General features: G+C 40.9%; 2 protein-coding genes and 1 long non-coding RNA gene across 3 annotated transcripts; all 3 read left to right on the top strand.

Annotated features, from left to right (window-relative positions):
- The first annotated feature begins 2586 nt into the window (after nt 1-2586).
- Nucleotides 2587-8146, top strand: LOC145485524 (uncharacterized protein F54H12.2-like). The gene is made up of 2 exons (XM_081464186.1): nt 2587-2670; nt 6618-8146. Exon 2 carries the CDS (start codon nt 6839-6841, stop codon nt 8144-8146), a length of 1308 nt encoding a protein of 435 aa, XP_081320312.1. The 5' UTR covers nt 2587-2670; nt 6618-6838.
- A 917-nt stretch (nt 8147-9063) lies between these two features.
- LOC145485471 (uncharacterized) lies at nt 9064-10539 on the top strand. Its single transcript, XM_081464136.1, has 2 exons — nt 9064-9615; nt 9650-10539. Exon 2 carries the CDS (start codon nt 10186-10188, stop codon nt 10534-10536), a length of 351 nt encoding a protein of 116 aa, XP_081320262.1. The 5' UTR covers nt 9064-9615; nt 9650-10185; the 3' UTR covers nt 10537-10539.
- A 2361-nt stretch (nt 10540-12900) lies between these two features.
- LOC145483479 (uncharacterized) lies at nt 12901-16445 on the top strand. Its single transcript, XR_014048929.1, has 3 exons — nt 12901-13022; nt 13911-14033; nt 14314-16445. It is a non-coding gene; the product is annotated as an uncharacterized LOC145483479 (long non-coding RNA).
- The last annotated feature ends 3361 nt before the right edge of the window (nt 16446-19806 follow it).

Genomic DNA, 19806 nt, shown 5'->3' with positions numbered 1-19806 from the left:
AGGATTTTGATAATAAACTTTGCTTTAAAATGAACACAGAGTCTGATATTTACTTTGTCAACTTTTATTGAATAATAATAACACGAGCGTCCAGTGAGTGATGTTTATCAAAAGGTATTGTTATGGGAAAGAGTTCTAATGTTTTCTTGAGTTGGACGTATCCATGGTAATAGAAGCCCTGCTCCCTTTGACGGGTGAGGAATGACGTCATTAATCTCGTTTCAGTGTTGACCGAGTAAAAAAAAAGTCTGGTGTAATGATGTCATTAATCTCATTTCCGTGTCGACCGAGTAAAAAGCCTGGTGTAATGATGTCATTAATCTCGTTTCCGTGTTGACGGAGTAAAAAAAAAAGCCTGGTCTGATGACATCATTAATCTCGTTTCCGTATTGACCGAGTAAAAAACAAGCCTGGTTTCTAACATAAACAAATAAATCACGCAACTTTAAAGTTAACCAACTTTAATATCAATTTTTTCCCTGAAATTACAGGACATGGAAACTGATTATTTACATGACATAAGTTTGAAACCATAACCAAAACGCGTGACACTCGGTCATGGAACAATGGTGAATATTATCATTTAAGTGAAAACTGCAATTTGCTAACGGTTTTACAATCGTTTGTTTTAACTGTTCGTATTTGGGACAACCCCAAGTTTCTAAATCGAGACAAGGAATGTTCTGTTCGTTTAACAAGTCTTTTTCAACATGACCTCCTGTGTAGGCTACCACAGTTCTTTTCCCCGTCTTGATTGGTGGTACAAGCGCAGTAAGACAATATCTGCTTGATCTTGCTCATAAGCTCTCTTGGTAACGGGGTTGATAAGTGAGTCCGTGTATTTTATGCTTTGCAAAGCTCACTGTCTTTTTATCCTTGTGATATGTCTTTGAGTGTTGCTGGCTGGAAGAAAGCATGGCGTCCAAAGTGTTCATTCCAAGAGTAATAACCCATTTCACACACTTGAAATTTCTTTTGCACAAAGAATCCCTCTAAGTCTATGATGAGACATAAGCTGTCCTTAACAGAAGCCATGTTCTTCGAGACTGAAAATTTAATGTCGCTAGAGTTAAGTTTATGGTATTTTTTAGAACCAATCAACGTTCTTGACATGAATTATCTTGATTGATCTAGTTTACACGGGAGACTAATGATCGTGCGGTCTTCTGTTTCCAGCAAAACAATCGCAGCTCCAACGACCTTTTTTACTTTGTTCCCTGACCTTGGCCATGACGCGTAACATATACAAGTCTTCAGGAAATTCTATTTCTTTTTTCGGATTGAAAAGACACCCTTTCAATTCCCGCGGAAATTCAATGATGTCGGGATGGTCTGCTAGGCAGAAGATGTTGACCTTTTGACATTCGTCCCACAACTCTTCGTCAAAGGGGTGCCAGGTTTGGAGATCACGTGATCTTTCACTATCTGCTCATCACAGAATCAGTTAGATTGCTTCTTGTAGGGCAATTGGACACATAATTCTGCCTGTTGGGTTTGAATAATTCATGCGGTCGTGGGTAACCTGCGTGATTGGAGGAGTGTTGGCTCTCTAATAACCAGGCTTTCACTTTCTTACTCGGGGTTTGATCAACCCAGTGGAAGAACTTGCAGTTACGTTTGGGACAAATGAAGAAGAGACGTCCAGGGTTTTTTTCAGATTGAGACTGGGACATTCTCAAGGGAAGTTCAAAGTAGCACTGCATTTTGTCCAACTCATTTTCGAGGTAGAACTGGTGCAATTGACGTTTTCCCGCGTCTATGTAATACTCTACGCGATCCGCGCCACAGGACACAAAACACTTGGCAACAGGACACTTGTAATACTCCCACTCTCCGTACTTTGTGAGTCTTTTTCTTCTGTAAAGCCTCAGACTCATGTAGTGGGCAACGGTACAAAATCTCAGTATCTACTCTTGTAATTAGTCTTGGTAGTGGTGGTGGTGGCGAATTCCCGAAGGTGTTGGCAGACAATGCGACTCTCGGTAAATCGTTCCACTCTTTAGTAATATCGTCTAAGAATTCATCAGCATTAAAGTCTTCGTTACTCATCACCGCATCAATATGCTCAGACACTATTGAAAAAAAATTATTTAAACATTGACTTTTTTTAAAGTTTCTAAAATATGTGTTACTAATCTAACACGCCTTGGTGTAACTTCTTTTCTTCTAAGTAAATGTCTTTGCCTCATGTGTTGTTTTTGTTGCTTTCTCTTTGTCTTGAAGAAACTCTTTTCCGCGTCTTCTTCCTCTACTAGACAACGAATCTTTTGTCGTGTACTTAGTCTACCATTTTTTAAAATGGTCTTGATTTTACAAAATAGTTAAAATCAACCTCGCACTTGGAATTAAACTTTGTTTGTTTTAAGATACCCTTTAAAGGTATTGTAGTGAATGTCTCTCGTTGAGGTTCTATGGTCTTGACCACTACTTTCTCGTTGAACTCAATGGTTGATGGTTTGTATGAATGTAACCATTTATCAAGTAACGTTTCTGTACCTTCCTAAGGTTCCTTTTTGATCTTCTTCACGTGCTTCTCCTTCTTATCTTTGTCTGCCATTTTTCGTTTTCTTTTTTATTTTGTGATAGGATAACAGCAAGGAGATACATTTCCAGGTTAGAAAGAGGTACATGATGTATCTTGCACTTCTACTCCACCATGATCACTTTCAAGTTGTATCATTTCTGGTTCTCCTGTCATATTGTTTATTCTTTCTTCTCTCTTCTTCTGGATGTGCTCAGACCAAACGATGTTTGCGAGTAAAGAAATGAATAGGTCCACACATATGGGATTTATCAGCCAATCACCGCTCAGTACTTTTCCATAGCATGGCATCATATTTGACCAATCACAGCATTTTGTAACCAAGTTAGGAAATCAACCTTTGTCAAGGACGCCATCAAACTGATTTGACAGCGTCCTGTGTTTTCCTGCCTTTACTATTCTGACCAACCATAGGATTTTGTGACCAAATAAGGAAATCAACCTTTGTGAAGGATGCCATCAAACTGGTTTGACAGCATCCTGTGTTTTCCCACCTTTGCTATTCTGACCAATCATAGGATTTTGTGACGAAATAAGGAAAAGTATGACATTAGTGTATGCATGAACATGTGATACACCAGTCGCGAACCAGATGACGTCACATCCACATCGTATAAAAGTCAAATCAGTACTTAGCCGTCAGCAGTCAGTGTTTGAATCATCTTGGAAACATCATGAAGTTTTGCACGAACAAGAACAACGATAGTCATATCAAGCACATCATCGACGGTCAAGTCAAGGTCCGTTGGGAAGAATGGCCAGAAGATACCAACACGTTGATTGACACCCTGTTCGTCTTTGACTTTTTGTTTTATAATCCGAACGGTGAAAGTATGTCGGAGACAGATTTGGAAGAAAAAAGACCCGAGTGGAAAGACTGCATCCTACCACGGATGAAAAGTAGTGGCTTGGTGTTTCTCTTTACTTCAGAGTGGTATGAGGTAATGTATGATAGATTTACGAAAGCCTTTGATTTTGTCGTGTGCGACAGATCCCCTGAGTTGTCTGAAGATACCAACATGTTTGCAGCCACCGTAGGTTTGGCGTATCCGATGCGTGTTGCCCTTGTTTCTCTGTTAAGACCCATTAGAACAATGCAGCAAATCACAGAAGACTTGGAACAAAAAGTGAGAATTCCGTTTGAAATGACAGTTAAAGCGACGCACCAAGGAGTTTGTCACGAACTGTACAAACTAGTTTGTAAGATGGCCAAAGAAGTCGACTTGTGGCAAGAAAGGTTCGACCTCTTGCTGGACACAAATTTGTGTGAAGATTGTATTGTGGAGAAAGATAGATTGTATCAGTCAGACGATTACCAATTAGCCAGAGACTGGAATCCAGGGAAAGAATGTAATCTGGGAGGCTGCCGTTATTCCAGTACGGCTTGGGACACGTGATCTGTATAAGAAAGACGAAGACCCATTTGATACTCTAAACTAAATTGTATAAATTGTATAAAGGATTGAAAGTGTATCAATAAAGTTCATTTTGGCACAGACACAATGTTGAGTCACTTGTATTGGTGTTGGTTGTGTCGAGTGTGTGAAAGAGCGTATCTCAAATATGCACTAGGGGTAGTCATTCCTCTTGCATCCAGTGCTGACCCTCTCAAAGAATTTGAAGCCACAGACGTAAAGCAAAACGTCTTTCGTTTTCTCATCTTTATTATGTGGCTGAAACATCAACCCCAAGCATACGAGTGATTCCTGACCATCCGAGAACACCATCCAGACCTCGTCGAGGCTTGCATTTTGAAATTAGCGACGCTATGAAGAAATCAAAAGCCACCAAGTTACTAGCATCTTATCATGACCCTCGCCAACCGGGTAGTTTGGGGTGGGGTAACCAGTTTTGCCCAAACCCTAAAACTCCCCGTCCAAAAAGTGCAAGAGGTGTTGGAAAAGGATTTGGGCTACATGCTTCACAAACCCCGAAGGAGACGTTTCCCTACCTTACCTGTGTTGGTGTTCAACATAGATGAACAGTGGGTGGCCGATCTGGTGGAAATACAAAACATATCCAAATACAACAAAGGCATGCATTATTTACTGATGGTGATGGACGTGTTTTCCAAGTACGTTTGGGTGGAACCCATCAAAACTCAAATGAGAAAAGCAGTAACCGAAGCCGTTGAGAAGATTTTGAAACATGCCAAGGGTAGAAAACCCATCAACGTACAAACCGACGATGGTAAGGAATTCTACAATAGTACGTTTGCAGCCGTGATGAAACAAAAAACATTCACCATTTCTCGACCAGTGGTGATACCAAAGCTAGTATCGTGGAATGTTTTAATCGTACTTTCAAGGAAAGGTTGTATCGATATTCCACGGTCAAGAACACCCTCGGCTATTTACCGGTGTTACCAGATTTGGTCAAAGGATACAATGCATCCCACCATCACACCATTGGTATGGCACCTAACCAAGTGAATTTCAAGAATGGAAAAGAAGTGTGGGATCACATGTACGGTAAACGTCTGTCCAGAAAACCGCAGAAAGGGTCATTGAAAGTAAAGCATAGAGTGAGACTGAATAAGAAATTCCGACAGTTTAAGAAAGGGTATCTACCAGGATGGACCGAAGAAGTATTTGTCGTGCAACGTGTCATACCTGGTGTGGTTCCCACTTACAAGATTGAGGAGTTGGATGGAACTTTTGCTCAAGGGTACCTTTTACGAACAAGATTTATAAAAAGTGACCGTGTCAAAGGATGATTTATTCTGAGTGGACAAGGTCGTGAAGTGAAAAGGAAATAAAGTCTTGGTACGTTGGAAAGGTTGGTCAGATAAATACGACAGTTGGATTGACAAGAAGGACGTGAAAAAGCTTTTAGGATGAGTGAGGAGTTTTACATCACCTTACCTAGTCACAGCAATCGTGCAGAGTTTCCGCAGAACCAAAGCAATCATTTCAAGATTCGATTACCCCACCCCATCAGGTTGCAAGGATCGAGTTGGAAAGTGCGATTAATTAGCATCTCACTACCAGATGTGAAAGCTCATCTCCCCAACTTGGTCCATGGTAACAACATCCTGTTTACCATGGATTGGATCCTGAAATACCCTTCTGGTGTGTTAAAGTTTGGTAGAGCCCACTATGATCCAAAAGATCTCGGAGCCGTGGTACAGTACATTGATGGTGTTGGTTTCATGAAAAGTATGGTGACTTTTTTTGAACAGAGGCGCATCTTAAATTACCAAGGACCCCATCTCGGTAGCAGCTATAAGACATCCGATGGAAAGAGAATGTACGTGAAATTTCGTTGGGATGGAGATGATCTGCTAACGGATATCAAATCCACACACGTGCACTCCAATTACTCACCAGCATTGAAGATCAATAAAATGTTGGCCTTAACAATGGGATGGTTGAAGGAGAGCAGCCCTGAAAATTATGACGGGACCCAATTTACGTTGAGTTTTTTACTGACACGGTACCCAATTTAGAAACGATGACACACGATCTGAAAAACGATAGGGGTGAGCCTATGTTTTGGCTGATAGCAGAAGACCTTTTTCATCTGAGTGTTACTTGCAATTGGCGCTTCACAAATCTCAACAAAGCCTTTCAAAACGTGGTGGGCTCGACATCACGTTCCTTGTTTATCTATTCTGACGCGGGAGGAAGTTCTGTGGTGGGAAATCAAGTCATGGATCTCTTGCGAGAGGTTTATTATCGACGCACAGGGGATGGAAGTCATTACTTTGAACCGCTCCACGTTCAATATATTCCGTTGCGCAAGGCCCAGTTGGACATTATTGAGACGCAAGTGTCGGAGACCACAGGTGAATTGACCGAATTTGGTGAAGGAAACACGATTCTCACCCTCCACTTCAAACGAGCATGAAAGGTGGAAGTTTAACACGATTCAAACCTGACCCACAAGGTGGAGGTGGCTTCGCTCATGAACTGCTGAAAGTGAGTGTTAGAGGAGGTCTGAAAGGGTTAAAAAGCGGTCGCAGCATTCGAGATCGCATTCAAAAGGCAAAAGAGGGTGCGAAACGGAGTGTTAAACAAGCAGTGAAACGTAAAGCTTACGAAGTCCTAGATAGAAACATCAAGCGAAAATTCAGCAACATCTTCGGCGAATAATGAATCCCATCTACTCCAGAGGCTCGAGACTCATCAAATCTAGAAAGGGGTTGTCAACATCATGTTGTGAAGGGTTCCCAAAAACCTCGAAACGTCGACAAAAGGTACAAAAAGGCAGATGGATTGGTCCTGAGGTCAGTAAACCTGTTGGCTACGATTGGGATCACATCTTAGCGAGAAGACAACGGAGAAGAAGAAAAATATGATGGATACCTTGATGGACGGTGGCTTGTTACATCTGGGTTCCAAATCAGTCCTGAATCCTCAACTGAACCTGTTCACCGTTCCACCCACTGATCTCAGCATGTCCAGTTATCGCATTGTACCCATTCAGACCTACATGACAGGCATCAACCCCGTGGAATTCCAAGTGGATCCTCAAGAAGATCATGTCGATCTCAGTCAAAGTTTCTTTGAGATTGAGTTGGCACTCAAACTGGCAAATGATGATAACGTAGTCCAAGCCACAAGACTCTGGCCCACGAACAATTTGGCCCACACTTTGTTCAAACAGATCAGTGTGAGACTCAATGGTACCTTGATCAGTCCTCAGACCGACACTTATCACTACAAAGCATACCTGGAAACATTGCTCAACTACAACAGAGATGATGGAGAAACCGTGTTAAAGCCTCAAGGTTGGTACAATGCCCTGGACTTTCCAGCGCAATTGACTGTGAACAACACAAACACGGAAGGAGATGGGTATGAGGCTTTCCAAGCATTGTCCTCCAACCAACAAGCTTCAGTGCAACTCATGAAAGCAGAACAAGGCAATTACACGGATGGAAAACAACACGTGCTAAGGTTCACACCCCACATTGAGGTGTTCCACTTAAACAAACTGCTGGTACCTGGTGTGCAGATTGGAATCCAGATGTCCTTCAATTCTCCCAATTTGTTCTTGAATGGTGTGAACGTAGCTGGAAGATTGACACACGAAGAGGTCAAAGTGAGAATGTACCTGTGTCAAGTAAGGCTCAACCCCAGTGTCTACCAAAGATATGAGTGCAACAATTTATTTCAAGGCAGAATTCCTAACAGAGTCATTGTTGGGCTTGTGTTTTCAGAAGCCTTCAATGGTACTGTGGCACATGACCCATTCTGTTTTCAAACGTTTGGTGTGAGTAACATCAGGCAACTGGTCAGAGGAGAAGAGTACCCTTATGAGACCCTGGAGCTAGTGCATAACGACAGTACCCAAGATCTGAGAGGTTACTATCGATTCTTACAAGCCACAGGATGTTTGTGCAAACATCAAGGTAACATGGACAGAAGCAAAGACTGGGGTCAAGGCAAGAATTGCACACTGTTTGTATTTGACAATGCAGCCAACAGATGTTTGGACAGTCCGGTGTTGAACCCCAAGCAGTCAGGAGAGTTACAGATCGTGCTGAACTTCGGTGTCGCACCAGGTAACAACATCACAGTCATCTTGTACAGAGAGTTTAAAAACCTCTTGGAAATAGACAAGAACAAAGCCGTGTTGTACGACATTTACCAACGTTAATGGAAAAAGTACCTCTGAATAACGTGCAACTGGATCACTTGGCAAAAGCAGATGCCATTTTGAAACGTTACTTTTATGGGATGGTGGCTTGTGATCGATTACCACGTTGACCGATCAAGAAAGAACCTCGTGGGTACATTGTAAACACAGATCCGCATGATAGACGGGGTCGACACTGGCTGGCACTTTGGACCCATAGTGGGAATGTGTGCGAGGTGATGGACAGCTACACCCTACCTTTAGAGACTTACAAGTCAACACAGCCTTTGCAAGACTGGTTAAAAAGTCAATGGAAACATGTCAATTACAATGGACAGTCTCTGCAATCGATTTACAGTAAAAGCTGTGGTGATTACGCCTTGTTCTATTTAAAAGACAGAGCGAGAGGTCAAAGCATGAACAAGTTCTTGAGGCATTTCTCGAAACATGATTATGTAGACAACGATCACAAAATAGGCCAGATGTTAAAGAAGTTGATCGAGAAAGAGTTAGAATGGGATAAAGTGTGTAAAGTAAAACATCACCAAGACACCTCTCGTGGTGTGAGATATTTAGTGTAATGATTGTTGGTTTGACATTAAAATACGATTGAAAATGTTCATTTTCCGTGTGATGATCTTGTAGTACAATGGTTAGTATTCTTGACTGTCACTCGAGATTAGGGCTCCATTCCCCGTTGGGTGGAATTTTTCCTTTCCATGCGGTATCAAAAGTAGCATGCCCATGCGCGTTTGGTCATTTGGACTCATGGAACGACGCAAGTCTTTTCGATTTCACACCCCTTCCAGTCTGTTGGTGGTGGGTCCTTCAGGGTGTGGCAAGACTGTGTTTACCACCAAACTTTCACTGAACAACCTCGATTTGTTTCATACCCCACCCTCCCAAATACATTATTGTTACAGTGTAGCAAGATGGGTTTCAGCCCATGAAAGAACAGGGGGTCAAGTTTCATGAAGGCGTTCCCGAAACAGATCAATTGAAAACGTGGTTTCCTAAAGGCGGATTACTCGTGTTGGATGATCTAATGGCTGAAGGAGGGAACGATAAACGAGTGTTGGATCTGTTCACCAAACATTCTCACCATCAGAACGTCACCGTGCTCTACTTGTGCCAAGACATGTTTCTGCCGGTGAAATATGCCAAGAGTATTTGACAGAACGTCCGTTCGGATACATGGTCTTAGATTTACACCCAGGCAGTTCGGACGATCAAAGGATTCTCAGCCACCTTTTAAAGGACGAAGGATGTATGAGATGTCACAAATTCATCGAGACATCGTGATGAGTTCTTCCCAAGATTCAATCACTACCGTATCTCTAATGAACGGATCCAAGAAAAGCGCCCAGTTGGTAAACACAGATTTGTTGTACCGATTGGATGGGTTGTTTGCCTTTTACCACCGTCAGTGGTGGTGTCATCGCCAGATGTTTTACCACTTTAAGTGGTGCCACGGTTGTTTGAACGCTTTGGTATTGATCATCGTGGCAGCAGGCATTGTCATAGGATCCGTCTTAGAAAACAGTCTCCTGATTGCCTGTTTAACTGCCGCTGGAACTGTGATTAAGGGGTGGAACGATTTCAAAAAGTTTTCGTTCAAAATCGACATGTCTCGCTTTGCCTACACCACTTACGACAAAACATTGATCAAATTGAGAACCTACGTGTGAGAACTTCCGATGGAGGAGTTTAAGGGATTTTTAATCAAGATGTAAACCTTGGATGACACAATCACTGATTTCACACCCCCAGTATCTGACAAGTGCATGCAAGAATACGAACAACGATTTCACTACGACCACGTCGATAAAAGCGGGAGCACTTACGCGTGAGTGGTAGTATGTGTCATGAAGAGCAAACGAACAGTTCGTAAAAAAACCAAGGAGACGTAGGAGGACACAAAAAGGGGGATTGTTACCATTGGCAGCTCTCATTCCAGCTTTAGTAGCAGCAGGCAAGGTGGCGGCTCTAGGAGGAATCTCTGGTGCAGCTGGTTACAGTGTGAAAAAGGGTTTGGAAGTTGCTTCGCGTAAACGTCGACGATGAAAAATAAACCAAAGACCAAGGAAAGAAGTAAACAGCGAGGTGGAGCACTGGCACAACGTAAACATAGATTGGTTGACAAGATCGCCGAAGGAGCTAGTATGTTATTATCGGGACCCTCACTTACCTTTGCTATGCTGGCTTTGAAATTAGCGGGTCAGGCAGCAAAAAGAATCAGAGACAATGTGAATCACTATAACAAGAGACAATGTGGAGGTGCACTGTTTACTGTTCTCAAGAATGCAGCCAAGATCAGGTACAAGCTCGGAAAGGACAAACGGTATAAGAGAATGGGTGTAAAGGTTGTCACAGTCAGTTACAACAGACGTCCTGCACCTTGGGAAGTGTGATTCGATTACGCAGACAACGCCCTTTCTTGGAAGCTATTCTCCAAGAGGACAATCGGAACAGGAGACAGGAGATGTTAGAACATGCTAATGCAGATCAAATCAACGCTGTAAGCGAAATGGTTCTCAATCTATTACGAAAGAGAATTCCTGTTCACCCAATCACCACGGCGAAACTGCATTGCTATAAGACAACGCTACGCGAGGTGGGGAAACGCAGAAACTTGGTCAAGAGGCGAAGAGAACATCTCCAAAAGCAAAAAGGTAGCGGATTCTGGCAAGGTTTGAACGACGTGTTCCAAGCATGTCGATGTTAAACACCAGAGATGCCCACGGTTATCCACTGTAAGGTTACGACTTCGTCCCCAAACCCAAAGACACCTTGAGCGAATTGGTCAGGTTATTACAACAAGCCAGCCAAAGAGAAGACGCCCTGAAACATGATGTGGAACATTGGCATCGAGCTTACAACGCCCTCCTTCAAGAGCATATGGCATTTAAGTACGAGGATCCGTGTTCAGCTTGCAAACGACACCGCGACGAGACCGAAGCAGGTGAGACCATCCTGTTGTGTAAGGAGTGTTCTACAGTAGAAGAAACAAAACGTAGCCTGGAGCTGAAACTAGAAAAGGTTCATCAAGAGGTTCGTTACTGGCAAGACTGCTACGAAATATTACTCCAACAACATTTCGAGGATGACAGAAGAGGTCATGATGATACCCACAAAAGAGTTTGACCAATTGGTTCAGTATTACAAAGGAGAAATCACCGACAATGCCTTGTTGAACAAAGTGGGTTGATTGGCCACCGAAACTCACGTGATACTCCGTGATAAATCGATTCCAGATTCGATTGCCATCAAGAAAATTAAACCTCTAGCTCGTCAGAGAGGTCGTTTAACCAAACGTATCAGACAAATTGGTCCTTTGTCAAGCAACAGTGCTGATGTCGGTGAAGAGGAAGATGGGGAGGAAGGAGATTTGGTGAAGGGTCCTTTGGAAACCGTGTTCAAACAACTGATTAAGAACGCTTCTCGAGGTACAAAAAAACCAAAGATCAAGGAAGAAGCTACACCGTCTACATCAGGTGTTAGACAGAAGCAACCCGCTGCTAAAACACCCATTCCACCACCTGACTCGGATCTGAGAACGCTCCTAAGAAAAGCTGACATTCTCCTGGGTAAAGACAAGTGCAAAGGCAAGGGCAAACGTAAAAACAAGGCCGAACGTTTAAAACCTACAAGTGGTTGGGAAGACTGGACCAAACGAAAGAAACTGAGAAGAAATCTAAAACACGAATATGACTCCGACTGAGACCCGTACGCGTAAGTGTCGCCAATGTGGACGTGGTTTTGACATTCAAAAATTGTTAGGCAAGACGGGGATTGAATTTCACTGGCCTGGGTACCAGTACATGGGGCCTGGGACCAATTTGACAAAGAGACTGAAATGAGGAGACCCGGGCATCAACCGACTGGACAAGATTGCCAAACAACACGACATCGATTACAGTCAAGAATTTGCATGGGGGCAATTTGCATTTACATGGAGCCTGGGACCAATTTGACAAAGAGACTGAAATGAGGAGACCCGGGCATCAACCGACTGGACAAGATTGCCAAACAACACGACATCGATTACAGTTAAGAATTTGCAAGACAAGTGGAAAGCAGATACAAAGATGATCAAGGCCATAATGAGGTTACCCGGCAACAAAACGGTGACTGAAAAGATTGTGAAAAGAATCGTGCAGGCGAAGAAAAAGTTAAAATTGTAATCAATTCTCCCTTGGGAGTTCATGTTGTTATTATTCAATAAAAGTTGACAAATGAAATATCAGACTCTGTGTTCGTTTTAAAGCAAAGTTTAGTATTAAAATCCTGATTACAATGTGTGTGCTCTATTTTAGAAACCAGGCTTTTTACTCGGTCAATATGGAAACGAGATTAATGACGTCATAGGGGGTGGGGCTTCTGGTTACCATGGATACATCAAACTCGAGAAAACAATAGAACTCCTTTCCATAACAATACCTTTTCATCTGCATCACAATACCTGTCAAATCTGTACTGGACTAGCCCATACCACTACTCACATGAATGTGAAATTGCTGTAGAATGGAAATAACTCATCACAGGCATGTGAAACAGATGTGAAATTACATAAAGACAAAATCCACATGTGAAATTCTAATGTCAAAATGTGAAATGTAAAAACATTTAATTCCACAACTGATCTAGACTCACACATTAAGTATGATTAATAGCACTGATGAAAGTTAAGAGGACCAAATAATGCTAATATTACTTTATGTAATTACTTTAAAAATCATTAGGCCAAAATATCTAGCACACTGGCTTAAAATTTGTAAACAATTTCATTTTTTTTCAGTTTATTCTATGAGAAGCCGCAAAGAAATGCGAAATTTGGGAGAGTGCCCCGCACATTAAAGACATCCCGGCAAAAAACATTGCCAAATTTGAGAAAAAGGTGAGAGGGCTGGATCTCGTGGTTTATATTGAATTGCAACTTAAGTTTCCCGCTCTTTTCGAAGGCTTATCTTATTACTCTTTGTAACGCCGGATGGTCATTCTTAATATTGATCAAGCTTTTTAAAAGTTTTGTTGTCATCTTTTAACGCCTATTATGTGATTTATTACAGTTACTAAATGCCTACGAGGCTTATTGGGACATGAAAGGTATTGAAATCAGTACTTAATGCTCTTGCACTTTCCCGCCGTTTTTTTGTTGAACTTTAATTAGAGCTTACCGCTGATGTCAACTTTCTGAGTGCTTCAATGTGAGAAAGTAAACTCCAACTGAGAAGAAGTTTTAATATTTCATGAGGGACATCCATAAAACTCTACCGATTTCCTCTTCATTTATTTATTATTATTATTATTATTGCTGTTGTTGTTGTTGTTATTATTATTATAAATTATTATTATTTTATCCTGATTGTTACAGTATATACCTAGCTTTTTATACACTAGGGATGGGATGGATTTTGTATAAGTTATTTATGAACAGGGAATTAAATATTGCATGAATTTTCATACATTTCCTAAATTACATAATAAATTATGGTACAGTACATGTAAGTACTTTATTGTGCCAGCATTATATATACAGAACAACTCCTGTCACATCTCACATGGATAACTCAAACCCAGTGCTAACATTAGAACTGAAATCTGATGATTCAAAACTCTTAATTTGTATTCAGTTACTATTGGATTACTTGGATCCCTGATTACTAGAATAATTGATTTAATTTTCCTTCACTGTTTGGGTAAGCAAGGTAATATGGTATTTCTGTTGTGTTTCAAGAAAAATGTGGTGGAGCTAATTTCCCTGCTCTAATAATTATTATTACAGGTGACAAAAGAGCTACCACAGCTTGCTGGGCGTTCAAAAGAAATACTTCGCCACCTGTCTGTCAGTTTGATTTATAGAAGAAACCACATGAACAACACCAAATACTGGAAGCGAGCACATCAGGTATACCAACATTTTACATTTGCCTGCTTGTTCATGAAATTTGATCAGCACTTTGTGGGACACAGCAATAATTATAATAACTTTTGCTGAAGGTTGAAGTCCAGTTTATTAGATTGATACTTGAAATTTTTCAGCCTGACACTGAAAGTCATAGGTTCTTTTATGTTGGTTTTTAATGTATATGTTGTGGTTCAAATTTTTCCTTAGTTTCAAATTTATAAAACTAGTTTGATCTTTATTTTTCTTTGTCTTGTAATAATACACCTGGTCTTTATTGTAGATAGACAAGTACAAGGGAATGGCATGCAACAGGCCACAGCCCAAAGATGGCAAGTCAGTGGTAGATGTGATTGAGCACAGGTTGGAAGGATCTGGATTTGTTTTCAAGTCTGCATAAGTTCAAGAATATTTATTTGTAATGTTGTAGTATATGCCTTTTAAAATAAATGAAGCAGTCACTTTTTCTATTTTGGTACCATTACCATTGTAACTTCAATATGCCACACACATGTACATACATGGCATGCATTCATGCACATATACATACATATACATACATGTAAAGCATGAAGTAGGTTTTCCCTTCAAACCGATGCAGGAGGCTCTAGGCACAAATACAGGAAATACAGTACCGATCAGAAGAAACCTAACAGGGAACGCTTGACAGAACGCATTCTGTATCTGTTCTGTACCTATTCTGTATCTGTTCCGTATCCGTTCCGTTCCCGTTCTGTATCCGTTCTGTATCCGTTCCATTCCCATTCCATTAGCGTTCCATCGGTAAGCATTCTCGAAACTCGTTCAGAAGAATGATGTTTCCGAGAACCCGTTTGCAAGAACGCTTTTAATAAGGGGAATTAGCGACAGTGATTTGCAACTTCACGAAATGGGTAAACTCGCTTTATGCGAGAAAACGAATGGTAAACTTACATTTTCGTGGTGAAAATGTAAGTCAAATTACTTGGAATATACGGGATGAAGATGCCATAGTAGCTTCAAGACTGGCAGTGAGCCTTTTCCTTAAACAATACAAAGCAACCGGCAGTCTTTGTGATCGCCCAAGGAAAGGAAGAAGAGCGAAGCTCTCCATACGACACTTCACGAGCGTTTCATTCTTGGGCTACCAGATCCACTTGAAGCCCGCGTTATAACTTTGCAGCGGTAGATTTTGAGATGAGTCCGCTGGTCGTAATGGCATTTTGCGTTCCAGCACGTGAGAGCAAAGTTTTTCAATCTGTGGTTACGTGCCTGCTGTTTTTTGCCATTTGTGATAAATTTTGACGGTATGTGTGACGAATATGCTATAAAGGTCATCGTTGGAAACAGGTCGATATACTGGTAAGTTCTGTTTTTCTTATTTTATTGGAAACTTTAATAGTTAGCAGTTTCTTCTTGTCGTTTTACCAGAAGCTTGATTTTGCGCCTGACAGTCTGTCTACGTGTTGTTTGCAATCGCTCAAAAATGATAGGGTTGCCTCAGTCCAATTTTACATTGAAAAGTCTTGTTGAGTGCAAATGTTTATATTGGACCTTATTCACCAGTGAAATGACTCAGAAGTGGATGTATTGGAAGGTGACAGAAAGGATCCATCAGAACGACACCCGTTGCTCATTCTCCTAGATTGGCTCATCGAGGATTGCTGTCCATTAAGCCCTTACACTCAAAAGAAGATTACAGACCTGGTTTCAGTTTGCACCAATCTCGATTGTATGAGAGTGGAATTTTTTTCAGTATCTGCAAGACGATTTCGAGGTTTTACCGCGTTACGGTTTTGTATAACACCCTAGATACGGTGGTACTGATTGTTGGCGCTTTCCACCAACCTAGTGGAGAACTTTGACAGTTGCCTCAGGTTAGTTTTTATTTTTTTGTGTAGTTTATTTGTTTCATTGATGAAATATTATGATGATTATTTAACAACGGACCTATGAGTATTAAACGGTTAACTCAAAGGTCATGGCACTCTATTTACGGTGTTAAACTCTTGACAGGACAACGTCAAGGGGTAGATTGTTCACTATATACTGTCATATTTAAATGTGTCGAACTTCACTGTAAATTAAGTTGATCAGCAGATTCTCGAGCTGTCAATTGCGAATATTTCGATCAAGTGTTCTCTTTTGTCAGACATTTTCCTGACCAGAAATTTCCCACTCTTTGTTTGATGCTAAGTCAGCCGGTCGCGTCCTCAAAAAGCGTGGGAATTTTGCCGCGCGTGTTGCAATTTTGTGGCTCAATGGTTACGACTTGTTTGGTATCTTGCAGAATGCCAAAACAAAGGTAGTGCATTTAATTGTCGGGTTTTGCTTTGTTTTGCTTTCAGTAAATGTTATTTTCGAGGCAATTGGCTTCAGCTGCTAGCTAAATATATTCGTTTTTCTATGTTTGAAGAAGCACAGTTGTTTGTCGGTCAAAACCGAGAGGTGTTGTATGGCCAGAAGTAGATGAAAAAAGTAGCTTGCTTTCGCCAATTCAGTGTTTCCTGATGTGGTTTCATCATTAAAAAAGGAGACACTTAAGGAGTTTTTGGTCTTAAAAGATTAATACATTTCAGAAGCCCAGAAGAAAAAAGACATCAAGAGGAAGGAGAATTGAGAAGAAGGGAAGAGTTAAAGGAAAGACTGGAAAGAGAAAGGCTAAAGAAAGTAACCAAAAAAAAGAAAATAAATTTGGGAAATTAAATTTGTCAAATTACAATAAATTTGTAAACAACTGATCCATACAGCTGTAACTGTGGCTTATTGTGTTTTGCAAGCCTCTCCCAAAATAATTGGCCCCTTACAAGCCATTCGACCATTCATAACTCAAAGCAATTACACTTAGCCAGACTGTACAAAACTCTGAAAAACTTACATGAGCAAGTCATGAGCAAGTCATGATTTGTTGAGAAAGTGGTGCAAGTTTTTTTATGCCAATATTTATAGCTTGACGCACTTAGTGTAGCTACCCAACAAACTTTTTTAACAAGTTAGTTAGCTCTGTATCATGCCGCAAACACCACAGCTTTGTTTACAAATGAGATCAACAGTTTTGTGGTGATGTTTTTTAACATTGAAAGGAGGCTGTGTTACCGGTCAAAGAAATTCTCGCTCTCTGGTTGGCTATTAAACTTGTGAAAAAAGTTTGTTGGGTGGCTACATGAAGGCGCATCGCGCTGTAAGCAAATGAATGAAAAACTTAAGTAAATAGGACAATCACATGACTTTTGGAGGGCATATAGTTTATTTGTGGCCCGAGTAGCATCATTTGCGCCCGAGCGCGAAGCGCAAGGGCGCAAATGATGCTACGAGGGACACAAATAAACTATATGACCGACAAAAGTCATGCGATTATCATTATTATCAATACACAAGGCCAAATCGTACAAATTCATTTAATAAGAAAAAAATGTTTAACAGAGATGTAGCATGAAACTATGGAATGGAAAGTTGTTGCTACAATATGAACAGCTAAACAAGAGCCAAATAAAATTCCTTTTTGTTTACAATAAAATGTCAAATATAATCTAGTTTTAAAAAGATTGGTAACAATGATTAGCAAAAAGACAGTTTACATTTAAAAAAATGATAGTCTTCCCATTCACAGGCAATGGACTCAGACTGTCTTTGCTAATTTCATCAAATAAGTTACAGCTTTTAGTCGCTATCATCGCTCTCGATTATTCGGCGGCGTTTGCGGGTTGATGGCGACGGTTCTTCATACTTTCCGTGATAAATGTTCATTGTTCCAATCTGAATATCTTGGGTGCAATTTTGGTACGGCTGTGCCAAGGAAATAAATTGGTTTTGGAGAAGAGACTGTGGGTTTAAGTTTGAGCTAGGACCGGCTGATGGGCCGCGACATTTTGCCTTGTGATTCCTGAAGCTTCTTGCTGAACAGCGAGTTGTGGCTGAAATGTGTCACTTAAAATCTTTGAACACTCTCTTTTGTGCACTTGTTGTCTCGCTGATGTAGTGGGAAAGGCTCCGTTCATCTTTGTGCTTTGTGATTGCACAGATTTTCCTTGCGTCCACACCGCGCTGGAACAAAGAAGTGACAGTCGATGCATGAATGCAGTGATTCGTGTACCGCTCCGATAACTCTGCTTTGATGGAAATCCTTTCCATCATCTTGCTGATAGTATTTTTTCCCGTAGGCTCATTTCTGTACCAGTGTCGGGTGCTTGCAAAGTTTACATTCTTGGTGGTAGCTTTGCTTGGAGTCTGAAACAGTGCCTTACAGTCGGGATGAGTCTTGCCGAGGTAAAATTCAAACGCAGCCACTGGATCAAGTGCAGTTGAAGTTTCGTACATACGAACATCCGAGTATGACTGCTCAGACTGTTTAGCGCCTCCTTGGTAATTTTTAGTTTGTTCAGTAAGTTTTTCGGTGATGTAACGGGCTCCAGTGTCATCAGTTTTTATTTCAAATGACTGCCTTGTAAGCTCCCGCCATCCCTCTCTGCCGCGGCGAGCAAAATGAAAACACAACGAAAACCAAATAAACTCAACTAACTTCTCCGCATCTTTCCAAACGCCGTCCGTGTTCTGCCCTTCCATGAAGTATCGATTCAATTTCTGCATGTCTCCTGACTGAATGGATGATTTGTGTTTTGGTTTCGCATTGTTTTCTTTCGTAAATAGCTTGGCCTTCGCTTCAAACATTTTGTTGGCAGACATAAATTCGCTGTCTTGCAAAATGTTTATGTTTCGGCTGAGTGGAGCACAGGTTAGATGGCGATGAATGGCCGCTCTAATTCCAGTCAATGCACTTGGAGTTAATGCTTGGCCTTTCTCTGTTTTCACTTCAGCGAAGAACTTTCGCAGAATTTCACTCAAGTCCGTTGCACTTACTGTTTTGAGATCCACTGTAATTTTTCTTTTCTCACACCATTTCTCGAACTTTTTTACTCCCCACTCAGTTGCTCTCTTGGTGTTTTTCGCTTGAGCTTTTTGCTCAATCTCATCCAGTTGCTCGTTGTCTAAGTCCGAGTTTTGACTAGAAAAAAGCTGAAAATTTGGGAGTTCTTCCATTTTAAAATGAAATTTCCAAACGGCAAACGTTCACTACGCGGGCTGTTTGCACCTGAATGGTTTTCCCGCGTCAATAAACGTAACCTGATTGGTTAATATTCATCGGATGATGAACCGAGAACCAATCAGCTGCAGGGCCGTTAATACATTAACGGCCCGCTAGGAGTCATTTGCGGCCCACAAAGCGCATGTTTTCAAGAGGGCGGTTTTCAATTTGGCCGCGTATATTGATAATAATGCAAATTACTTTCCCCACTCAAGGGAACATTACTTCACCGGGAATTGTGCAACTTGTTAAGATCATTTGTGCAATTTTGATTAAAATGAAAAGTGCAATTTTATTCCCAGACAAAGTTGTGCTATAAAGTCTCCAATGAAATTGCTTTTATACACATTTGCATGTCTGTAAATTTTTCCATATTTAGCAGTGTTTTGCACCATGATACAACCGCCCCTCAGGTTTTAATAAGACAGCAACATGGAACTATTTATATGCTTATTTCAACTAACACTTTCATTTAATTGTCTATTTGTTGAGATCTCTTATTTAATGCCTTATATTAAGTATGATTTTAACATAGCAGTAGCAAGGAAACTAGCTTCATAGATGTACATGTAATGTAAAAATCCTACAATTAGGTTAAATAATACTGTGGTATTCTGTGGTAATTGCAGTAGTTCAAATGCTTATGTACATTTATCATTTAAAATATTTACATAATACCAATGATGAAGCACTGCATAACATTATTATACACCA

This window comes from Orbicella franksi, chromosome 4, assembly GCF_964199315.1.
Source record: "Orbicella franksi chromosome 4, jaOrbFran1.1, whole genome shotgun sequence".
Lineage (NCBI taxonomy): Eukaryota > Metazoa > Cnidaria > Anthozoa > Scleractinia > Merulinidae > Orbicella > Orbicella franksi.
This window is presented reverse-complemented; position numbering and strand designations above follow the sequence as displayed.

What these genes read in the sequence shown, in the direction of transcription:
- LOC145485524 (XM_081464186.1), top strand. Translation starts at nt 6,839, where the DNA reads ATGATGGATACCTTGATGGACGGTGGCTTGTTACATCTGGGTTCCAAA.
- LOC145485471 (XM_081464136.1), top strand. Translation starts at nt 10,186, where the DNA reads ATGAAAAATAAACCAAAGACCAAGGAAAGAAGTAAACAGCGAGGTGGA.